Source organism: Buteo buteo, chromosome 15 (genome assembly GCF_964188355.1).
Source record: "Buteo buteo chromosome 15, bButBut1.hap1.1, whole genome shotgun sequence".
Classification (NCBI taxonomy): domain Eukaryota; kingdom Metazoa; phylum Chordata; class Aves; order Accipitriformes; family Accipitridae; genus Buteo; species Buteo buteo.
Genome location: NC_134185.1, coordinates 9,609,647 through 9,628,101, shown reverse-complemented (window position 1 = coordinate 9,628,101; position 18,455 = coordinate 9,609,647). Strand labels below are relative to the sequence as shown.

Sequence of the window (18,455 nt, the reverse complement as noted above, 5' to 3'; positions counted from 1 at the left end):
TGCATAACGATGAATATGATCAAAGGAAGGTGTGATTTTTTTTTTATTTTTTTTTCTTTTAGCTTTAGAAAGACTTGGAAAAATTGGCATGTGTTTTGGGTTCAGATGTGGCTGTCTTACACTCTTAGAATATAGTAAGGACATTGAGTTTGTTTGACTGCTCTGTCTAGTGAAAGGGACTTGCCACCCCAAGTGAAAACTCTTCACATTGATGTTTCTGAGGTCTTCCAGGAGGGCATATATCCATCAGCTGGGTCTCTAGGAAGAAGGCTATCATTTGGCTTAGAAACATCCAAATTTGTTGTTGCCATGAAAAAAAACATTTGTAGGGACACTGATATTTTAATGGTCGGGTAAAACCCATGAAGAAAGAAGATTCAGTGCTTTATTCATCTTGGAAATCTAGCATGTACATAAAAGTTCAAGCAATAATCTTTTATTCTATGAGAAGAACAACCAGGAACTTAGTTCACCAAAGCCTACATTTCCATAAAGCTTTTTCTGTTAGTCTACTGCTTGTCTGTTTTTGTGCTGACAAAGGTTTGGCCTGCAGATACCATCTTTTCTTCCAATACCATGCATTAAACCTAATTACTGAAATCCTTCTACAATTATGGGAACCATTGCTGCCTTGGCAACTTGTGTCTTTAACAGCTGATGACCTGCTATGTACAGATTCCCAACATGAAACTTCTAATCTGTTGAGAAGTAACTCCAGAGACTTGATTCTTGTCTGCTGCTGCTTATCATCATTAGGGATTTGTATTATCCCCGGTTAAATCACCGGGATTCTCGCAGTTAAATGGTTGCTGGTGCAGTGCATCCAAGTGAGCCATCTGCTTGGGGAGCAGTTCTGTCCTATGGTTGATATCTGCACGTCTTGCAGCTGTGGTCCCTTTGGTTACTTGTTCCATTGTTCTTTGAAAAGCAGAATATGGGGAGGGGAAAATTAGAAGTGGTACCCTGAAAGGATATCAGCATGGGAGAAGCAGATTAATTTGGATTAACTCTGTGGCAATTGGAGTTATTTCTTCTAAGTATCCTTAAGAAGGAGGCTGAGCAGAAGATTCTAGATTTCCAAGAGGACAATGCTTTCTGTCAGAAGTCCCCGAAATGAATTATCTCACATTTCAGTAGTCTCAAAAGAGAACAATGAGAACAAAGATGGGAAGATGCAGGATGCATGGAGTTCACATTGCAGCCCAAAGACAGGGGAGCAGTGTGCCCAACACACTTTTTCAATCAAACAGAATGTTTGCCGGAAAAAGGTTGGTTTTGAGGCAGAAACACAATAAAAGGATGTGGGACAAAGATGTTACTGAGATGTGGGTCAAACCAGGATAACAGCAGAACTTTTGAATGAGGGAGGAGGCTGTTTTCTGTCAGAGGCATACAATAGTAGTTTAGTATGATGAATTTTCATGTTTGCTTCCTTAAACTTGTACTGAAGTTGAGAATTCTCTCCTTGTTTCTGTCAAATCCCTCTTTCTACGTCTTTCATACTTGCAATGAAGTCTCATTTCTGTGTTTGCTTATTTCCAGCATCACTCGGTTGCCAAGCAAATGAGCAAAACTGTAAGATCAATCAGAAACTGGACTAATAAGGAAAAAACCCTCATACTGAAACAGAAATTCTTCCATGAGTAATAGAAAGTTACAGGCAAGATAGATTGCTATTGGCATAAATGTTCTCGTTTCAGAGAATATTGTTGCAGTCTGCCCCAGTATGAAAGTTCTTTTTTAATTGCATTGTAGTTCTTTGGAAAGTGTTTTCCTATGACGAAAATAGTAGCAGGAATGTACCAGAGATGCTTAAACAATCTTTCCTAGCCTCCAGTGGGACCACGACAGCATCCGTCCATTGCAAACATATTTTGCACATCTATTAGTCTTCCGGTGTTTTTAAATGTCACATGGTCTTGCAGCATCCTAATAGTATCTCTTGGGGAAAATATTTTCCCTGACACCATATCAGGGATCCTTAGGAACAGAAACAGAAAATACTAGGCTGGTGATCCACATCCATCTGCAGATTGCCAGCAGCTGCAAGTTGTCAAATAGATATATTGATTTAATTAGTCTAGCTAAAACTATCACTTTTTCTGTTGAAGCATGATACAATGAATTACTGGTGTTTTTTAGGTCCTGTACTGCACAGTTCTCAGCTAGCACCTGTAACTGTAGTCAGAAAAAAAACATTCAAGTTGTAGCTTTCAAGGAAGGACTGTATATTATATATTTGTACTGTGCAATATTTGTACCAACCCCAAATAATGGTTTTCACAAAGCCCTGTCTACTTATCCTTGCTCTTCACCTTAAGCAAGTCATTTTACTGTGTATGTTTGAGAGGAGTAGCAAGGTAGGAATTAGGAAAGGGGATAACTGCGTATATATGAACCAGATGTTTTTTCTGAGCTCTGTAACAAGGGGGCTGTACTTCCAACATAGTCAGCTCTCTGAAGCTTTAACAGAGGCTGTCAGGCTCTCCCGGGGACACAAACTCCTGGTTTGTGAGGAACAAGCAGGACTTTGTGATCATAAGTTCAGGTGCCACGTGGGACACTTCCTGGTTTTTGTGGAGCTAGAGTGGTCCTTTCTGTTCATTTTATTATTTGTGTGGTACAGATCAGAGAGCTCTATTAGGTGTTTCCAGCATCAAATCCATCAGTTCTGTCTGAGGTATAGCTTTGAGAAAGACGTCTAGTATTGATTTAATACTTCAAATGATGGAAGCTTTATCACATTCCTTGGTAAGCTGTTTCAGTGGTTAATCATCCTGACTCTTTGCTGGCTTCTTATTAAATTAAGCATACTAAGAATTGCAACTCTGTATCTCTTTTTATCTCTAATGTGTATTTATTTTTTAGAAATTATTTTTGTAGCAGTTTTCCAAACCATTTTCCAAATTTTTAACATACTTTATAGATCCATTTTTGCAGTAATCATCTCACTATAATTCTGAAGATGTTATATTTTTCTGTTTATCCGTATCAACTGTTCAGTTGTTCATGCGTTCAGAGATCATATTTGCCCTTTCTTTTGCGGCATCTCATTAGTAACTCTGGTTTGGTTAGCTACCATCATCTAAATTCTTTTGATTTTTTTCTGTCTTCCACTATGTATTCCTTTATTTTATCTTCACTAGCTTTGTTGTTCCTGAATATATGACCTGGCATTTGGCTATATTTTAGTGCAGATTGTTAGGCCAAGCACAACCTACTTAATGATCCAGACTACTGTGTACAACTCCTCTGTCTCCCTTTTTTACCCTTTCTCTATCATTGAAGCAGGAAGTACACTTTTCCACAGAGTAACTGAAGAAATTGGCCCAGCGTGTCTGTTTGACTTGTCTATAATCTCTTTCATCACCGGTCTAACCACATGTCCTTCAAGGTACCTGAATTAGAATAATCAATTAACAAAGCATTATTCAATTTTTGATTAGGATAATTGTGCTTGGAAATCTGCATCTGAAGACAACTGTAATGGACATACATCAAAACTTATCTGTGTAAGATGAAAAGTGTACCTGACATAGCTAGGGCCATTGGATTTACTTCATGCTGATGGGTTTTTTTGTTTGTCTTTTTTAAAATAATTTTGTGATGTGATAGGCTACAGAGCACCACTTTTTGTTCCGGACATCAGTCCGACACATCATCATCATACATTTTAAAATTTGTATACTAAGGAGTATGATAGTGGTGGTGAAGAAAAAATATGCTCCCTGAAGAGTGCATATGTGTTCACTCTAGTTAGAATCCATGGTAATTGTTGCCATCTGTTACAAAGGTTATGGAAAACGATAAATTTGGAGTTTTTTCCCCTCAACTAGTTTAATTTATGCTAAATTTAGATATTATTTTTGTAGGCATGTGCTGCAATATGATTTCTCAAGTTGATAGTCATTTGTTTGGACTTACAAACCAAGCCAATAAAACCATAGTTGTTTAATTACACATGGGTATTTTTATGCACAGTATACTGTGTGAATAATTATAAAGGTGATTATACAAAGACCACTTGTAAAAATCCAATTTAGGTGTCTTCTCATTATGTTCTTAGGATTTCCAGCTCCAGAAGGGTTTATTAACTCACGAGCATCATTGTGGTTCTATATACATACTGCTTCCAGACCAGAGCTGTGCTGTGCTACACCCAGGTTAATAAGCCCACACAGAACCAGTTACGGAGTTTAGACTTTGGAATAAAGTAGGAGTTGTGCTTACTTGTATCTTTATACTGATACTGAATTTAAATATTAACACTGGAATTAGCAGGAGCGTTACTAGGGCAGATCATAGGTTCATCCAGAAATGAGATCTTTTTCAATGGGCAGTAATGGATGCATAAGAGTAAGGCAAGTATTGAGTGATGTTTTGGCCAGTGTAGAGACTTCTTGAACTAGATGATGTTATCCACATTTTTTATTTTTAATATGCCCATGATGAACATTGCTTCCCCTGAATTTCTGAAGACTTTTTGAACTTAGGTATACTTTTAATATGAAAAATACTTTCCTATAGTAAGTACCAAACTATATTATGCATTGTGTGACAAATACCTTCCTTTTCTTTGATACAAACCAGGTTATATTTCCATAGCATGAGCTATGAGAGTAAATGTTTTTTCCTCTTCAGCTTTTCCTAAGCATTTGTGATTTTATAGATCTCAGTGATACCCATTTTCTGTCTTTTCATGCTCTCTCCCATTACATGTGTTTTCTTGCCACATATGGAAACTGTTCTGCACCTCTCACAATTATTCTTTCTCAGTACCTTTTCCATTTTGGCTTGAACTGAGGGAGAGGGATTGTTCAAGAACAGAATCCACCGCACCTTTCTGGAATGTTGTGCTATGTTGTGTTCTTCAGCTGTTTCCTAGTAATTCAAAATACTCTGTGGACATTTTCTGCTCTCTGCTGAACATTGAACTGGTATTCCTATAAAACTGTCCACAGCGGCTAGAACATTTTACTGAGTGATGGTAGTCACACTGCAGCATAATATTTTATGTATATATTTTGGAATACTTCTTTTCATGTGCATTATTTTGCCCTTATCAAAATCGAATTTACCTTGTCATTTTATCATCCAGTCACTCAATATTATGAGAATCTCCTGTTAGCTATTACAGGTTGTGCTGTGAGGTCAGTATATGTTGCCAGATTTTAAAACTAGCATGAAATTTGCAAGCAAGTGGAAGTGTAGAAAGCTGAAGTAGTGAATGTGAATCTGTGTGTATGTAAATATAAAGAGAACAGAAACAAGTACAAAGTTCACTATCTACTCTGGAGAGTATGTTAAAATTATACATTCCTTTTTCAGAATAACTGAGTGACATTTAAATGACATTTCTTTGTCCTACAGAAATCAAAGGAAAACACCAGAGTAATTTGTAAGCGCTGCAAGACAATGCTGGGAGAAACAATATCATCAGGTATGGGATGTACAAACCAAACTAGACTTCACTGCATCAGCCATTGAGCACTGGAGGTTAAAAATACTGGAGGAAAGCACTTTATCAGTAAGGTGCAGGGCTGATTCCTGTGTGTTTGTCTCATTCCCTTCTGGAACAGATGAGGTTGTTGCTTCCACTGTTAGACCTTGAAAGTGACTTAGGACAAAGATTTTCTTCATCCTTGTTTCTGTGGCATATTTGGCTAATTCCAAAGCTTTGGAAGATTCAGTGCATGATTCCAGTTTACTAGGAATCCCAGTAAAAAAGGAGATCTGAGAAATTACAGGTTGTTTATTTTGCTGGTAGTCCTGCAGAATAACGGTAAGGTTAATTCGGAACTTGATCAACACAGAGCTAGAAGCTAAAGACATGATTGCTAACAGCCAGCCTGGTTTCATGGAAAGGAAGCCTTGTCAAAGAAACCGGTTATCTCTCATCATCATCCAATGATGAGATGATGAGATTATTGGTTTAAAAGCTGTCATTATATTGAATCAGCAGGATTTACCTGAAGTGGTGTAAAGATGAGTCTCTGGTGGTTTTTAAAATGCAGTTATTAACAGGAGAGAAGGAATAAGACTGTTACTAGCAAGGTTCATTCTTTCATTCTCCCTCTACTCCACTGCATCAGTCAGTGTGAGCCTGGCTTAGTTCAGAGATCTGGAGAATATAAAAACTTCTCAGAAAATGCAAAGCCTAGGTAAGAAATAAGTCGTGAGGAGACACAAGACAGAAGGTCTTCTGTTTCAGAAGGTTCTGATCGTCCTGTACAGGGATCTGAACAGTACAGGCTTTAATAAAATCAAATTTAAGGTAAGGTGTTTGAAAGCCCACAAAGCAGGTTGTGACTTCAGGAAAGCAGTGGTTGGAAAAGAGCTTCACAGATCATAATGAATAATGGATTCCTTAATCTAAGCCTTCAGACGGTTGTAGCAACCAGTAATTGATGTGATCACTTGGTTTGGGAAAAGGCAAATACTGTGTAGATGTGCAGGGATTTGGTCTGGGCTCTGTATGTGGCTGAAGTTAGATAGCATGTCCATTGTTTTGACCATGTTTCTTCAGTACTGTAGGAAATTTATGTAGAGTTCAAAGAACAGTCAAAAAAACTAACCAGAGATGTATGGTATAAGTCTCAACAGAGCCATCTCTGTGAAAGAGACTAGAGAGCAGACAGACTTGACTGTCATGCTTTGCTGCTTCCTCATGAGCAGATAGCAGTGCCTTGAAGATAAGGCTGGATTAGAGTAGTGTAGCTGTGGAGGCCAGATTTGGCTTTGAAATTCCCCTGTCAGCTATTCCTTCCCCCAACTCTATCCCCATATACTCATATGATTTTTTCTTGGGAAATCCCACCTTCTATCTTTGTGCAAGTAAACATCTTGATTCCCAGTGCCCTTGCAGCAGTAGCACCAATTCCTTACTCAGAATAACAGCTGGGGAGCTGGAATGACTGAACTGGCTTATTTTCCTCCTGTTTCTGAGGACTAGGCACAGCATGGAGCAGACTAAATTTAAACTTAGAGGTAAAATATAATTTCCTAACAGTGAGGATAATTTAAAAAGTGTAGTACTTATCTGGAGAAGGGGTGGGATTACCAAGCCTTTGGAATCTTTAAAACAGATTGTCTTCCTGAAATGCTTGCTTTCATCCAGTTTTAATGGTGTGTGTGGACCGAGATCAGATGAGACAATCCCTTCCACCCTTAAAATTTATGGAACTGATGAATCTTTACTGTTGTTCACATGCTAAGGCTTAGTGCAATTAATTTATTACTCTATACACTTAACCTGTTTTGCTGGCCCTCTGGTTAGGCTGTGTTTGTAGCATAGACCCAGAGTTTCAATATGATCATCTTTGACCTGACTTTATTGATGGGGATTAAATTCTATACTCAAACACTTCCATTTAGTGTTAAAGGCTGTCTTAGTGGAATAGTTTTGGGGAACAGTTACATTGAAACTCGGAATGTATGCAGTATTAGTGTTGAGTTAGTGCGATCTTTGGAAAGAAGTTCTATTCTGCTCTTTGAGCAAAGAAGAAAATTATTCCCCTGTGTGTGCTGTTATTAAAACTGTCTCTTGTGATTCACTGCAGCATTACTGAGCAGCAGAGGGTACTAAAATACTTATGTAAGCTATGCTGATCTCAGTGCTTTAGGAAAGTTCTTTCAATTCATCTTTCAGGTTTGGCTTGAGCTCTTGCTTGCTTTGTTTCAAGTTGATTGTTCCCAGCGTTAAACAAGGATCAATGTGAATGACAAATTGCTGATCATGTAATTAGCTCAGAGCAGTTTTCTTCCGCTAGTGTATGTTTTCTGTTATTGGTTGCTTTTCCTCCCACAACCCAAAGCAGAATTTGACCATCTGCTGCACCTCTTAATTGAGTGCTGAACAAAAGTTTAATGAGTATAGTGATATGGTGACTCACAGTCTACTCTTAACAAGTTGGTTGTTCTGTTGTACTTGAAAAATGTTTTTGTCCATTTTAGATACCATTAAATATTATGTCACCGAAGTGATTATTCGACCATCTGAGGGAAGTTTCAGCCCAACACCAAGGTAACAAATAAAAATTTTTAAAAAAATCAGATAATTTGCTCAGGTTTATGTTTTAGAAAGGATGCTAGAAATCCACTAATATTTTAGTTTCTTGAATAATTACATATAATAACAAAGCATTATCAAATTTTATGTAATCATCACAGAATTAAGCATTGTAAAGTTAATGTAATCTGAATTCACTCGTACAGTTTTGTTTGCTTGTCTTTGTGTGTGTTTGTGTGTGACGCAGGAGAGAGATTGTGTATAATTTGTTGCAGTGTCTCACTATTCAGGTGATAAGCCAAAATACAATAGTTAGTTGTTTTGAACTATGTTTGCATGATGTCTGGTGACTAATTATGGAAATGGAAGGTTACATTATGTAAAGTTAAATTAAGTAACGCTTGAAATGTTTATTTGGAAGTGAGATTTTTGAATTTTCAAGTAATTCAGTTCGAAGTTAAGACTAAGATGAAACAGAACTTGATCTACCTATATTGTATCATGTACTATGCATTAGTCACAGTTCTTTCTTTTTGTGAATTGTATTTGAAATATGTGCATCTTTCTGAACTTTGTGTTCATATTTGTAAAATATAATAGGGAAAAGCTTTTATTCAACATTTGACATTTGGTGTTGGTCAAAATAAAGGATGTGAAGCAATTTAGACTGCTGATCTATTAAAAAATTCCTGTTGCAGGAAATAGAAAGTCCTCTGAGAGGGAGAGAAAGATAAAGAAGCCCCATCTCTCAATGAAAAGTGATTGTAAGGTGTAGTGGAATTGACAGTATGGAGATACTCATATACTTATACTGCATCAATATGAATAACTTAGCCCATGTAGTTGTTACAAAAACATAACATGGTTAATTCTTCAACAGGTCTCAATTTCTACAGAGCATGGTTGCTCAGTGTCTTGTGGAATTATCCTCTGCTAAAACCATGTTTAGATTCACCGTAAAAGGGGATAATGGAAAAATCTATATTCTGGTAAGGTTTTTTTTTTTTAATCTTTATCTTGCTGAAAAAGTTTAACCTATGAATTCCAGCTCCTAAAATGTATTATTTATGCTGTTCATGATTATATGTTTAAAGAAAATGAACAAGTCCAAATTCTTGAAGTAGTTCTGAAGAGTTCTGTTCAAGTAAGAAATTTCCCAGTTTTTTTAATCTAAGTAGGTATACATATAGAAATTTTCTCTATTAATATAGTAATGTAAGTACTACATATGCACCACAAGTAGCACAGAAATAACACTGTTTTGTATTCAGAAAATATGGAAAGCTTAAGTTTTGACTTTGTAATATATCTCATCTTGCTCCAATGCTTCTTATCTTTAATCACCAGAAGTTCATAAAATTGTATAGCATCTTTCACAAATACTGTCTTAAGTCAGCAGAGACTACTAATGTAGTCAGTACATTGCATTGCAAAGTGAAGTGCAAACAAAAATAAAATTGCCTATTATACTTAATGTTCTAATGCTGTTAAACTTGGTTAAGCTTGATTTTTAAGTAGTGACAGCTAAATTCCTCAAACTTTTAAGATGGATAGGAGTTTGGGTCTGGAATTATCTTAATACTAGACACTTGGTATAACCAGGGATGTTTTCTTTTATTCATGAACTAAATATAGGCACAGAATTTGTAATTTTGCAGTTTTGTATGAGTAATTCATAGACACAAAGATAAAGAAATACATGATTGTAGATTCCTGCCCTGGATAAACTTATAGATGCACTTTGTTGATGTAGGCAATCTAGTTAAATGTTTTATATATACATTGTCCAAGTTCTGTAATTTCTGAACATCCAGATTCTAAGGTAAGTGTATATCTGTTGCTTTTAAATAAATTTTAGTGCCAAGGTAACATTTATGCAACCACTGAGAAATATTTTTGTGATCATAAAATAAGGTCTCATGAGCAGACCCATAATTGTCACTATGTATAATCTAATTGAGTCATTAAAAATGGTTGTGATTTTTTTCCTTGTAGCTTATGTGTTTCCAAGTTACCTAATATTCTGAAGCTTAAGTCTAGTAGCTTATATAGAACGAACTGGTTATTTTCTAACAGAAGGATCACCTCATTTAGCAGATTGCCATTACTCTTAGCTCTGAGTTGCATTTTTGCCAATGTATCAATTAGAGGAGCAGGCTGAATTAGCATAGGTGCTGGCATCCCTTTTTATTAGTGAGTTATTAGTATTTTTTTGTCTGTGTGTTTAACATCAGAAAGCCCTTGCTCATGTCCAGGGTGTGGTTCTAGGCACTGTGTAGACACCAGCAGGTGTTCTGGAGTCATGGGTTAAGTCTTAGGACTCAGAGGCATTGTGGACACAAGTGTAATGTAAGCACTATTTATATTAATGATTGCAAACAGCTAAACGGTAAAAAATGTAGGTGCTTGAGGCTGTGAGTACACAGCCAAGTTAGACAAGTGGTCTCATAACTGATGCATCATGGACCAGCTGTCCCACTTGTTTGTTTTGACAATGAGCCAAAGATTCTCATTCACAGTATTTGTGCTTACGTACGTGCATGCACACAGCTTAGGCTATGTATGTGATAATTAAGGTCTCACACAAGTCTTTTTAATTTTTTTTTAAACCACAAATACCACGTATACTCATTTTCCTTATCTTCTCTGCATGTATCACTTAACATTACCAGTTATGTTATTTGTGGATATCATAATATGAGTTTCTCTTGTTTAAGTTGGTGATACCAAGTTCCTGAAAGCTATATACTACTTATGTTTGGGTTTTTTAAAGGATAACAATAAATAAAAGTCTCTTTGTCTCAGGAAAAAAAAAAGTGACATATACAGATTTCCTTATTTGTCCTAGCTGTATCTCTGCCCTCTTCACATTCTCTAAAAGATGAATCACTTGCCTCTGCTTTTTGCTCCACTGTTGAAGGGTTCCCTACCTTGAAGTTGCATGATTTACAAGCTAAGAATAAGATGAGGACAGCAAATGGATAGTGAGACAGGAGAACACAAGCAAAATGGTACATCATTGGTCAGCATAGCAGCATCTTAATAGATGTCATTTTTTGTGTACTATAAAAAAGGATAGGTTTGAAAGAGGTGAATAAGTAGTTTTGTGGATAGATAGAGGGAATTCATCCCATGGATGGAATCAACCTGATATAACCCCAAAAGATACAACTGTGATAATCAAAGGGTGTGTGGTAGAGTTTGGAGTGTTTGAATACTAACTCCAGTCTTTCAGTACTGAATGAGTGGGATTGGCTGTAAAGTGCTTTGAAAGTAAGGCAGCTTGTGTTTCAGGAGTGAGTGGAGAGGGAGTGGGAAGATATCCCAAGAAAATAATATGTAACAAAATGGGAGAGACCTGTCAATCAGATACTGATTCTTGGACCATGTCTTGGAGGCCATGAGCAGAACAAGTTTGCATTTGTCAAGGTTGGAGAGGGGAACGTTGCAGTGATCAAGGTGTGAGATAACGAGTACCTTGTTGAGACTTAACTACCCAGCTCTCTTAGAGAGCTTTATTCTTTGTGAAGTGTGAGGAAACCACATCTTTATCTGAACAGTCTGAATGTGAGGACAAAGAAGCTGTAATGAAAGATGTTTGCATTACTGACCTATGTGATGACAAAAGTAATGGTAATGTCTGCAGTAACTAAGAATGAACTGGCAAGGAAGAACAACAGCTTTTTTTAGCCATGTTCAATTTGAATTGATGCCTAATTGTCCACAAATTGATGCTGAAGACACAGGTTGAGATTTTAGGAAACTGATCACCGAATGTAAATCGTAGTATTTCACCTGTTTGGATCAAGTCCCATGAAGTATAACTGAGATTTGTTGCAGCTTTTCTCCTAAGAAAACCTTTGAAGCCTATTGACAAGGTGATTTAAAAAACAAAATGAAACAAAACAAACAAAAAAACCCAACAAAAAGCACTTTCTCCTGATGCTGTCATTTCAGAAAAGGTCATCAATCTGCACTATGAATGGATTCTAAATTTTATATATTTATTTTGCTGTAAAGCTTCTTTTCTTACTGGAGTTAATATGAAAGGGATTCGGTTGTGCAGGCTTTGCAGTACAAAGTGGTAGAGAGGAAGGAAAGATTGTACGTTGTGAGTAACATAGTTGAAAGCACAGATCAAAATTTGAAGCTATGTTAGCTGGAAATAGCATGTATAAACTGCTTTGAGTCAATACACCAAGTCTTGGTGAGTGAGTATTCATTAAGACCAAAAGCAAGATCAAAAAATAATTCATGCATGAGGAAAAGAAGGAACTTACTGCCTAAAGAAGCAAATGTAGTTCAGAAGTTGATTTTCTCATGGGCAAATGTCCTTCCACCCACAAAGATTCATTTGCTTTTTCTGTATAGTGTGCTAAATTATTAATACAGATCTGTTGCACTGCTGTTGAGACAAAGACATACTCTGAACAAGTGGTAGAACTTTATTGTCAGATGCCACATATCAACAATGGTGGTAGAAGGAAGTACTTTTCAGATGGACCATGTTGCAAATGAAATGGTTTGGTTGCTTTCTCTAAAGCAACTTGCAGAAGGATTCTGAAAGGAGCAGACAGCTATTGCTGTGCCATTCCCTAGACTAGTTTGAAGGATATTCCCCTTCTGAAAAGCATCACAGGAGGCTCCTTCACAGTGAAGTGTTAATAATTTCAAAAGGAACGAGCTCTGTTTAGTTAAGGCTAGGTGTGTTGGCAGTGGCCTGTGTGTATAGGACACTTTTCTTTTTCCCCCATTTTCTCCAACACCTCTTCAACACTTGGCTTAAAGCTCTGTGTGTAATGGTCCTAGCTAATGAAGTATATTTTGCAGTTTAGGCTATGAATGTGTACCGTGAGTTACCAGAGCAAAACTGATGAACAGCCACTTGCTAAGCCAAGTGCTGTTGCTTGTCATCATTTATGTGCATATGCTAAAGTGATTCTCCTCCTCCCATCCCCTCCCAAGACATCTTTATCAATATATCTCATTCTTCCTTTATGAAGCTTCCGTTGTAATGTTCTGAGCCTTGGGCTCTGATAAATTGTGACTGTCATATTCAATTATGGCATATACTATGTGTCCTGTTAACGGTGGCTTTCTCTCTCCACAGGGGATATCATATGTCTGCTACCTAACATCATGTAACTTGTTTTACTTGAAGCTGATTAGGTCATGAGAAGCAGAAGATTACTCTCTAGTGAGCAGCACTACATAAATCCTGTTTTTCTATGATAAATATTTCATATATCAACATTTCATACAGGCTCAGGTCTTGTAAAAATTGATTTCCATTGGTAACTCGGATCACTTCACTATTGCAGGCTCTGAATAAAGGCAAAGCCTGGCTTTTTTGTACAGTGCTTAGCTGGAAAGCCCTGAATCCGAGTTGGAACACTGATGCACGATCACATGGAGATTAAATAAGATCCATAATGTAATTCAAAAAGTTCAGATTTCTTAAAACTATCCCTGGTAAATATCCCATGAATTGCTGTGAGCAAGTAGTTCTGAAGATCGCCAGTCCCATTATCAAATTCAATAAAGATTTATTTTCCAAGTAAGGTTCTGTTACAGCTGTTTGTAAATCCCAGCCTTCCTTTTAGACCACATTAACTATTGTCTTTTTCCTTTCATGTCTTAGCTCCATCCAGTCATAACTATCACACTGTTTCTAAAAATCCTTAATTTTTGGCACTTCCCATGGGCAGTCTTTCAGTTCCCTGTCTTTAGCCCTCAGTTGTTCAACACCATATGTTCAACTAATTCCTAAAAAACTATGAAATTAGAGAAATAATCCATTTGGTACTGAAACAGATGACTTGGGACTGTTTCTTTTGTTACTATCAAAGGGAATGTGCTGCAGCCACAAAAAGAGGCAGCTTCACAGAAATAATGATCTTAAGAGTGACTGTGATAAATCAGGCATCGGTTTATTGCATTAACCCGTTTTTCTCCACTAGAGGCTGTGCAGACTGTGCTGAATAATAAAATGTCAATTTCTGTCTGTTAACACTTTGTTAGAAACTTTGTAAGAATGTGGCTTTTAGTATCAGCTGATTTAGGATCAGAGTAAAGGAACAAATTGAAACTGATGTAATCCACAGTAAAATAAATTATTTCTTCATTTTTAGATATGGCTTTTAAATTCTGACACATTGCTGGTGGAGTCTTTAGGAAGTTCCTCCTCCCACAGTGTTTTTACACTGTTTGGAGATATTTTCATGCCTAGCTCTGGACCAGTGGGGACCTGGAATGCTGTCAAAGTCCTTTACCAGCCGTGCATTAAAAGCAGGAATAAGGAGTAAGTATAGCCTTTTCTAATCTCAGGTTCTGATCTTTGATATGTTTTGCATTTCAGGGCAGCAATATTTCTTTGAGGTTCTTTGGACAGTCCATTAATCTCTGAGATGTATCTCTTTGAAACTGCATACAATTAAAATTTTTTTTTTTTTTTAAGGAAAATGCCAGAGGAATAGTATTTGGTTTCTGTTACAGCCGGAGAGAATCTGGTTGTTAAATTTTTGCACCATAATATTAAAATGTAGACCGAAGAGTTATGTTGTTTCTAGGGTCACGTGTAGATAACTTAGGTATATGATACAAATAGAGTAACATATTTTTACATTTATGCATTTTTTCCCTGTGTTAACTCACTGCACTTTTAGAGCCTGGTCATTTTTCCAGCTCTGTTGGCAGAAGCTGGAAGTATGGTGGTCCCAGGAATCTGATGGAGGGCCAGTGAGTTCTGTCCATACGGTCTCAGAACATGCTGCTCTGCAGCCATAACTCCAAGTGATCTAATTCAGGGAGGAGGAAAAATTGAGGGAGATAAGGAGCACGGGCTGATTCCTGAATGATGCATAAGTTTAGCCAGATCTCCCTCTTTGCCTTCAATTTCTGTGTTTTGTGTGAAAATCTGATCTCATCTGTCAAGTTATTTATGGGAGTAACCCTCTCTGCACTCCCACAGTAAAGAATTTGGACCTCTTTGGTACAGCTGAAACCAAGAGGGTAGAGGTGGGTAGTTACTGGTTTAGCAAATGATACCTGCCTGTTACAGCTTCAGTCTTTACCTTTTTTTGCCTTGAAAGTATGCTTTGTTTTGCAAGACAACAGCAAGAGCTGTTGACAGGACTGGAATTTGTCTGTTTAAGCCAAGTTATCTTCAGTACTACAGGTGTTGTCTGGTGGGTCACAATAAATTAGTGTAATGATCATCTCTGTATAGACAGACAATGCATCTAACAGTGTCCCTGTTAAAAGATACTTGTGCATGTAGCCTAGCAGAATAATATGAATAATGCTGTATCAATATAGCATACTCTCAGCATATAGCATATCCTCAAAAGGAAAGTCCTTTCTAGATACGATTCAGAAGTTCATTGAGTTATCTAATTAGCCTCTCCATGTTTAACTTGCTTTCAGCCTGGTAGTGGCATTATTTCAAAAAGAAACGGGGCCCTGAGAGAAGGGGAAAGAGAAGAGGCGAGGAAGGTCATTGAGTACAATGCCATATAAATGTGTTTCTTGGATGTTTTGAAGACTGCTGGAGCCCTCATAAAGGAAACATTTGATTTCGGCAAGCTTTGAAGTCTACATTATGAAAAAAATACACTGCCTAACATATTAAAGCCTTTATCTGTTGGAGACCAAAAATAAGAGAATATTGATTAAGCAACGGCTCCAATGTTTGCAGGTGAGGGAGTATGATTTTAGCACAATTTTCTCCCTTCATTTCTGCAGTAATAGAAGAGAATACATTGGTTTTGTATAGGTCACACTTAAATAGTGGTTTGGTTTTGTTGTTTTTCCTTTAAACTTTTGGAAACTAGATGACAGATTAAAGACGTATGGATGTATTTAAAACTTAGAAGACATTCCGTCCAGACTCAGTCAGTACATAACTAATTTATAGCCCAAGACCTCATAAAAGTACAACAAAAATGTTGTCTCACACAGACAAGCAAACATGTGCATATGAATTTAAATATTTTTGTAGCAGAAATACACACCTTACAAGAATGTGTGATTCATCACAGTGTTTATCCTGAATGTTGCAAAGTGTATCCTTTTTATTTTTCAAACAGATCCAATACTGAATAGCTGAAATAAACTCTGACATAGGGAAAGAATGCAAAATTCTAATATTTAGAGAAAAGGTCATACTACATTATTAATGTTATTCATGTAAGAGAAAAAATTACCTTTATTATTTAGTACCTTCAGAAGTTGGCATTGGAGAGCCTCTCTGATCTAGAAGTTTAGTGATCCAGAATACATCTTAAAGTATTGTCATTTAAACTGTTTATTCTTAGAATGGGAAATATTGCAAGAATCACTACCTGCTCTAAAATTAAAGATACTTCATTTACCACTCTTAAGTCTTACAGAAGTGTAACTTGGTTTTGCTTTTCAAGTTTCAGTTCTGTATCACTGAGAAGATCTAATTACCTTAACACATGTTCAGTTACTTTGACATGTTATTGAGATAAAAGTCATATCTACTTAGTCACTTACCTGGTATTCACAAATGCTTTTCTTGAATGGAGTTCTCAGCAGCAGAATTTTACTGTGACATTATATTCAGTTCTTTCAGTTTCACCAGATAGACTTGTTACAAATCACTTGTTTCTGAAGATTACTTTTTATTTATCTTTGGGATTTTGCAGTGTGCAGAAGGCGCAACTGAGGTTTTAATTCTCCTCTGACAGTAATTGACATCTTCCCTGTCCAGTCCCTGGACAAATGCAACAACAGAAGAGCAAGAAGAGAGGGTTCTTTTTAAGGTTCAGAAACCAAAGCAACTATTGGTTTAGTATTGTTTTCCCATTTTTATATTTCTAGTAAAGAACAGTAAAAAGGATGTTAGCACTTCAATCTGTTTCCACTAACTCATTTATCAGCTGGCTTGAAGTACTGCCTGGATCTGTGCAATAAGACTGAAGGTTTTTTGTATTGAACAGGAATGTAAACACAGAAGAAGCAAAAATATCAAAGCAAGTACAACTTATTTAATACAATGTGTTTGCATTTAGATCTCAAATATTATTTCAAGAATTCTGAACAGTGTCCGATTTCTTGAATAGTGCAAGCTCCAAATGTTTTAGATACCCACATTCTGATAATAATTATAATACTTACCTTGCTTGTTTCTGCACACACACCTGCCTTTGAAATAATGCAGAGGTTTTAGAGCCCATGGTCTGCTCCCTGTGAGTGGGGAGTAAGCAAGGATAACTCCTGTGTAGTAAGCAGTCAGCAGGAGGTCTGTTTGTGACCTGGACCCCAACAGTTGCAAGGGATAAGCGTGTACTCTAATATCCTGTTGCACATCAAAGAGCGTCTTCAGTTGTTGCAAGTCACTGGGTACTCTTGGGTCCTGCCCAATTCCTGCAGTGCCAGAATCTGACCCGTGCAATGGGAGGGGAAGCACCTTTCTTACCTGTGGACACCGCAGAGTCTGTGCTGGGTAGCTGGGCCGTAGGTTAAGATAGATTAACATAAGCTAGAAATAAAAGCATTTATTTGTATTTTCTAAATATAATAACATAAACACACTTTGTTAAACCTGGGTGAAAAATGAAAGAAAATCTGTACTTAGTCTACTTACACAAGCATAAATCTACTTCCTCGGAGATAAATACATGGTTCCATGGTAGCAGTTGAGGTCTCGGGCTTTATGAAATTCTCCTCTGGCAAGCTGCCTCTGCTAGAGAGAGCCTAACTGGGATTGCCTAATAATTCACATTCAGGCACCCCCTTTTTGAAGTAACACTTAGGTCCAGATTCCTTGGGATGCACTTGAATATGTCTCTTGGGGGGAGCGTAGTAGCTTTTATATGTGATCTTTCTTTTCAAGACTTCTAGGACATCAGGAGGAATTTACGGTCTCACTCCAAAACTCATTTTATTCCTTCTTTATTCAGAGCGCAGTTTTGCAATTCTTCATAATTAACATAATGCTTATTTCTCTTCCTAAGATATGGAAGTGGTTTTTTTCCCCTTAAACTAGGAATTATGTCCTGTGAACAACACCGTGCTTCAGTGAGCAACAGAACTCTCTTTCCTCCGGTAAATCACTGGCATATCTGTCACTGTACCTTACATTCAGTATTACTCTAAGTGTTAACAATGCAAAGGAAACAAACATTGGAGTAGGATAAATGTTCATGGTTCATTACTGGCTGCTGAGTGAAACCAGCTGCAATGATAATTAACCCATTTGGAGTGATAGCTGTTTGGGGGTGGCTGATCCCAAAGCCTGCTGTAACAAAACTGTGTTCTGAGTTAGGCTGAACGTTGCCGAGAAGGCGATTACCCCTTGTGTGGCATCTGCCTTTTTATCAACAACATGCTGATTCATATTCAATTTGTTGATCTGTGCTGAGCATCAGATCCTTTCCAGTAGATTGCAGTCTATTAAGCAGCCTTCCTCTCTGTTTTTGTG

The 18,455-nt window shown here is 37.1% G+C and overlaps 1 protein-coding gene across 15 annotated transcripts in view; it reads left to right on the top strand.

The window, feature by feature from the left end:
• Positions 1–18,455, top strand: part of UBE3D (ubiquitin protein ligase E3D) — a 107,409-nt gene that overhangs the window by 14,017 nt on the left and 74,937 nt on the right. For 14 of the 15 annotated variants that reach the window (XR_012653037.1, XR_012653033.1, XR_012653032.1 and 11 more), the window contains exons 5-8: positions 5,371–5,440; positions 7,954–8,023; positions 8,889–8,997; positions 14,140–14,309. Coding sequence is in view for 8 of the 15 variants with exons in the window: in XM_075046518.1 (XP_074902619.1) it covers positions 5,371–5,440; positions 7,954–8,023; positions 8,889–8,997; positions 14,140–14,309 (419 nt within the window). In the remaining 7 variants the exon portion in view is untranslated. Of the gene's footprint in view, positions 1–5,370; positions 5,441–7,953; positions 8,024–8,888; positions 8,998–14,139; positions 14,310–15,433; positions 18,437–18,455 lie in introns of those variants that run through there. The other variant, XM_075046515.1, reaches the window with a different exon arrangement.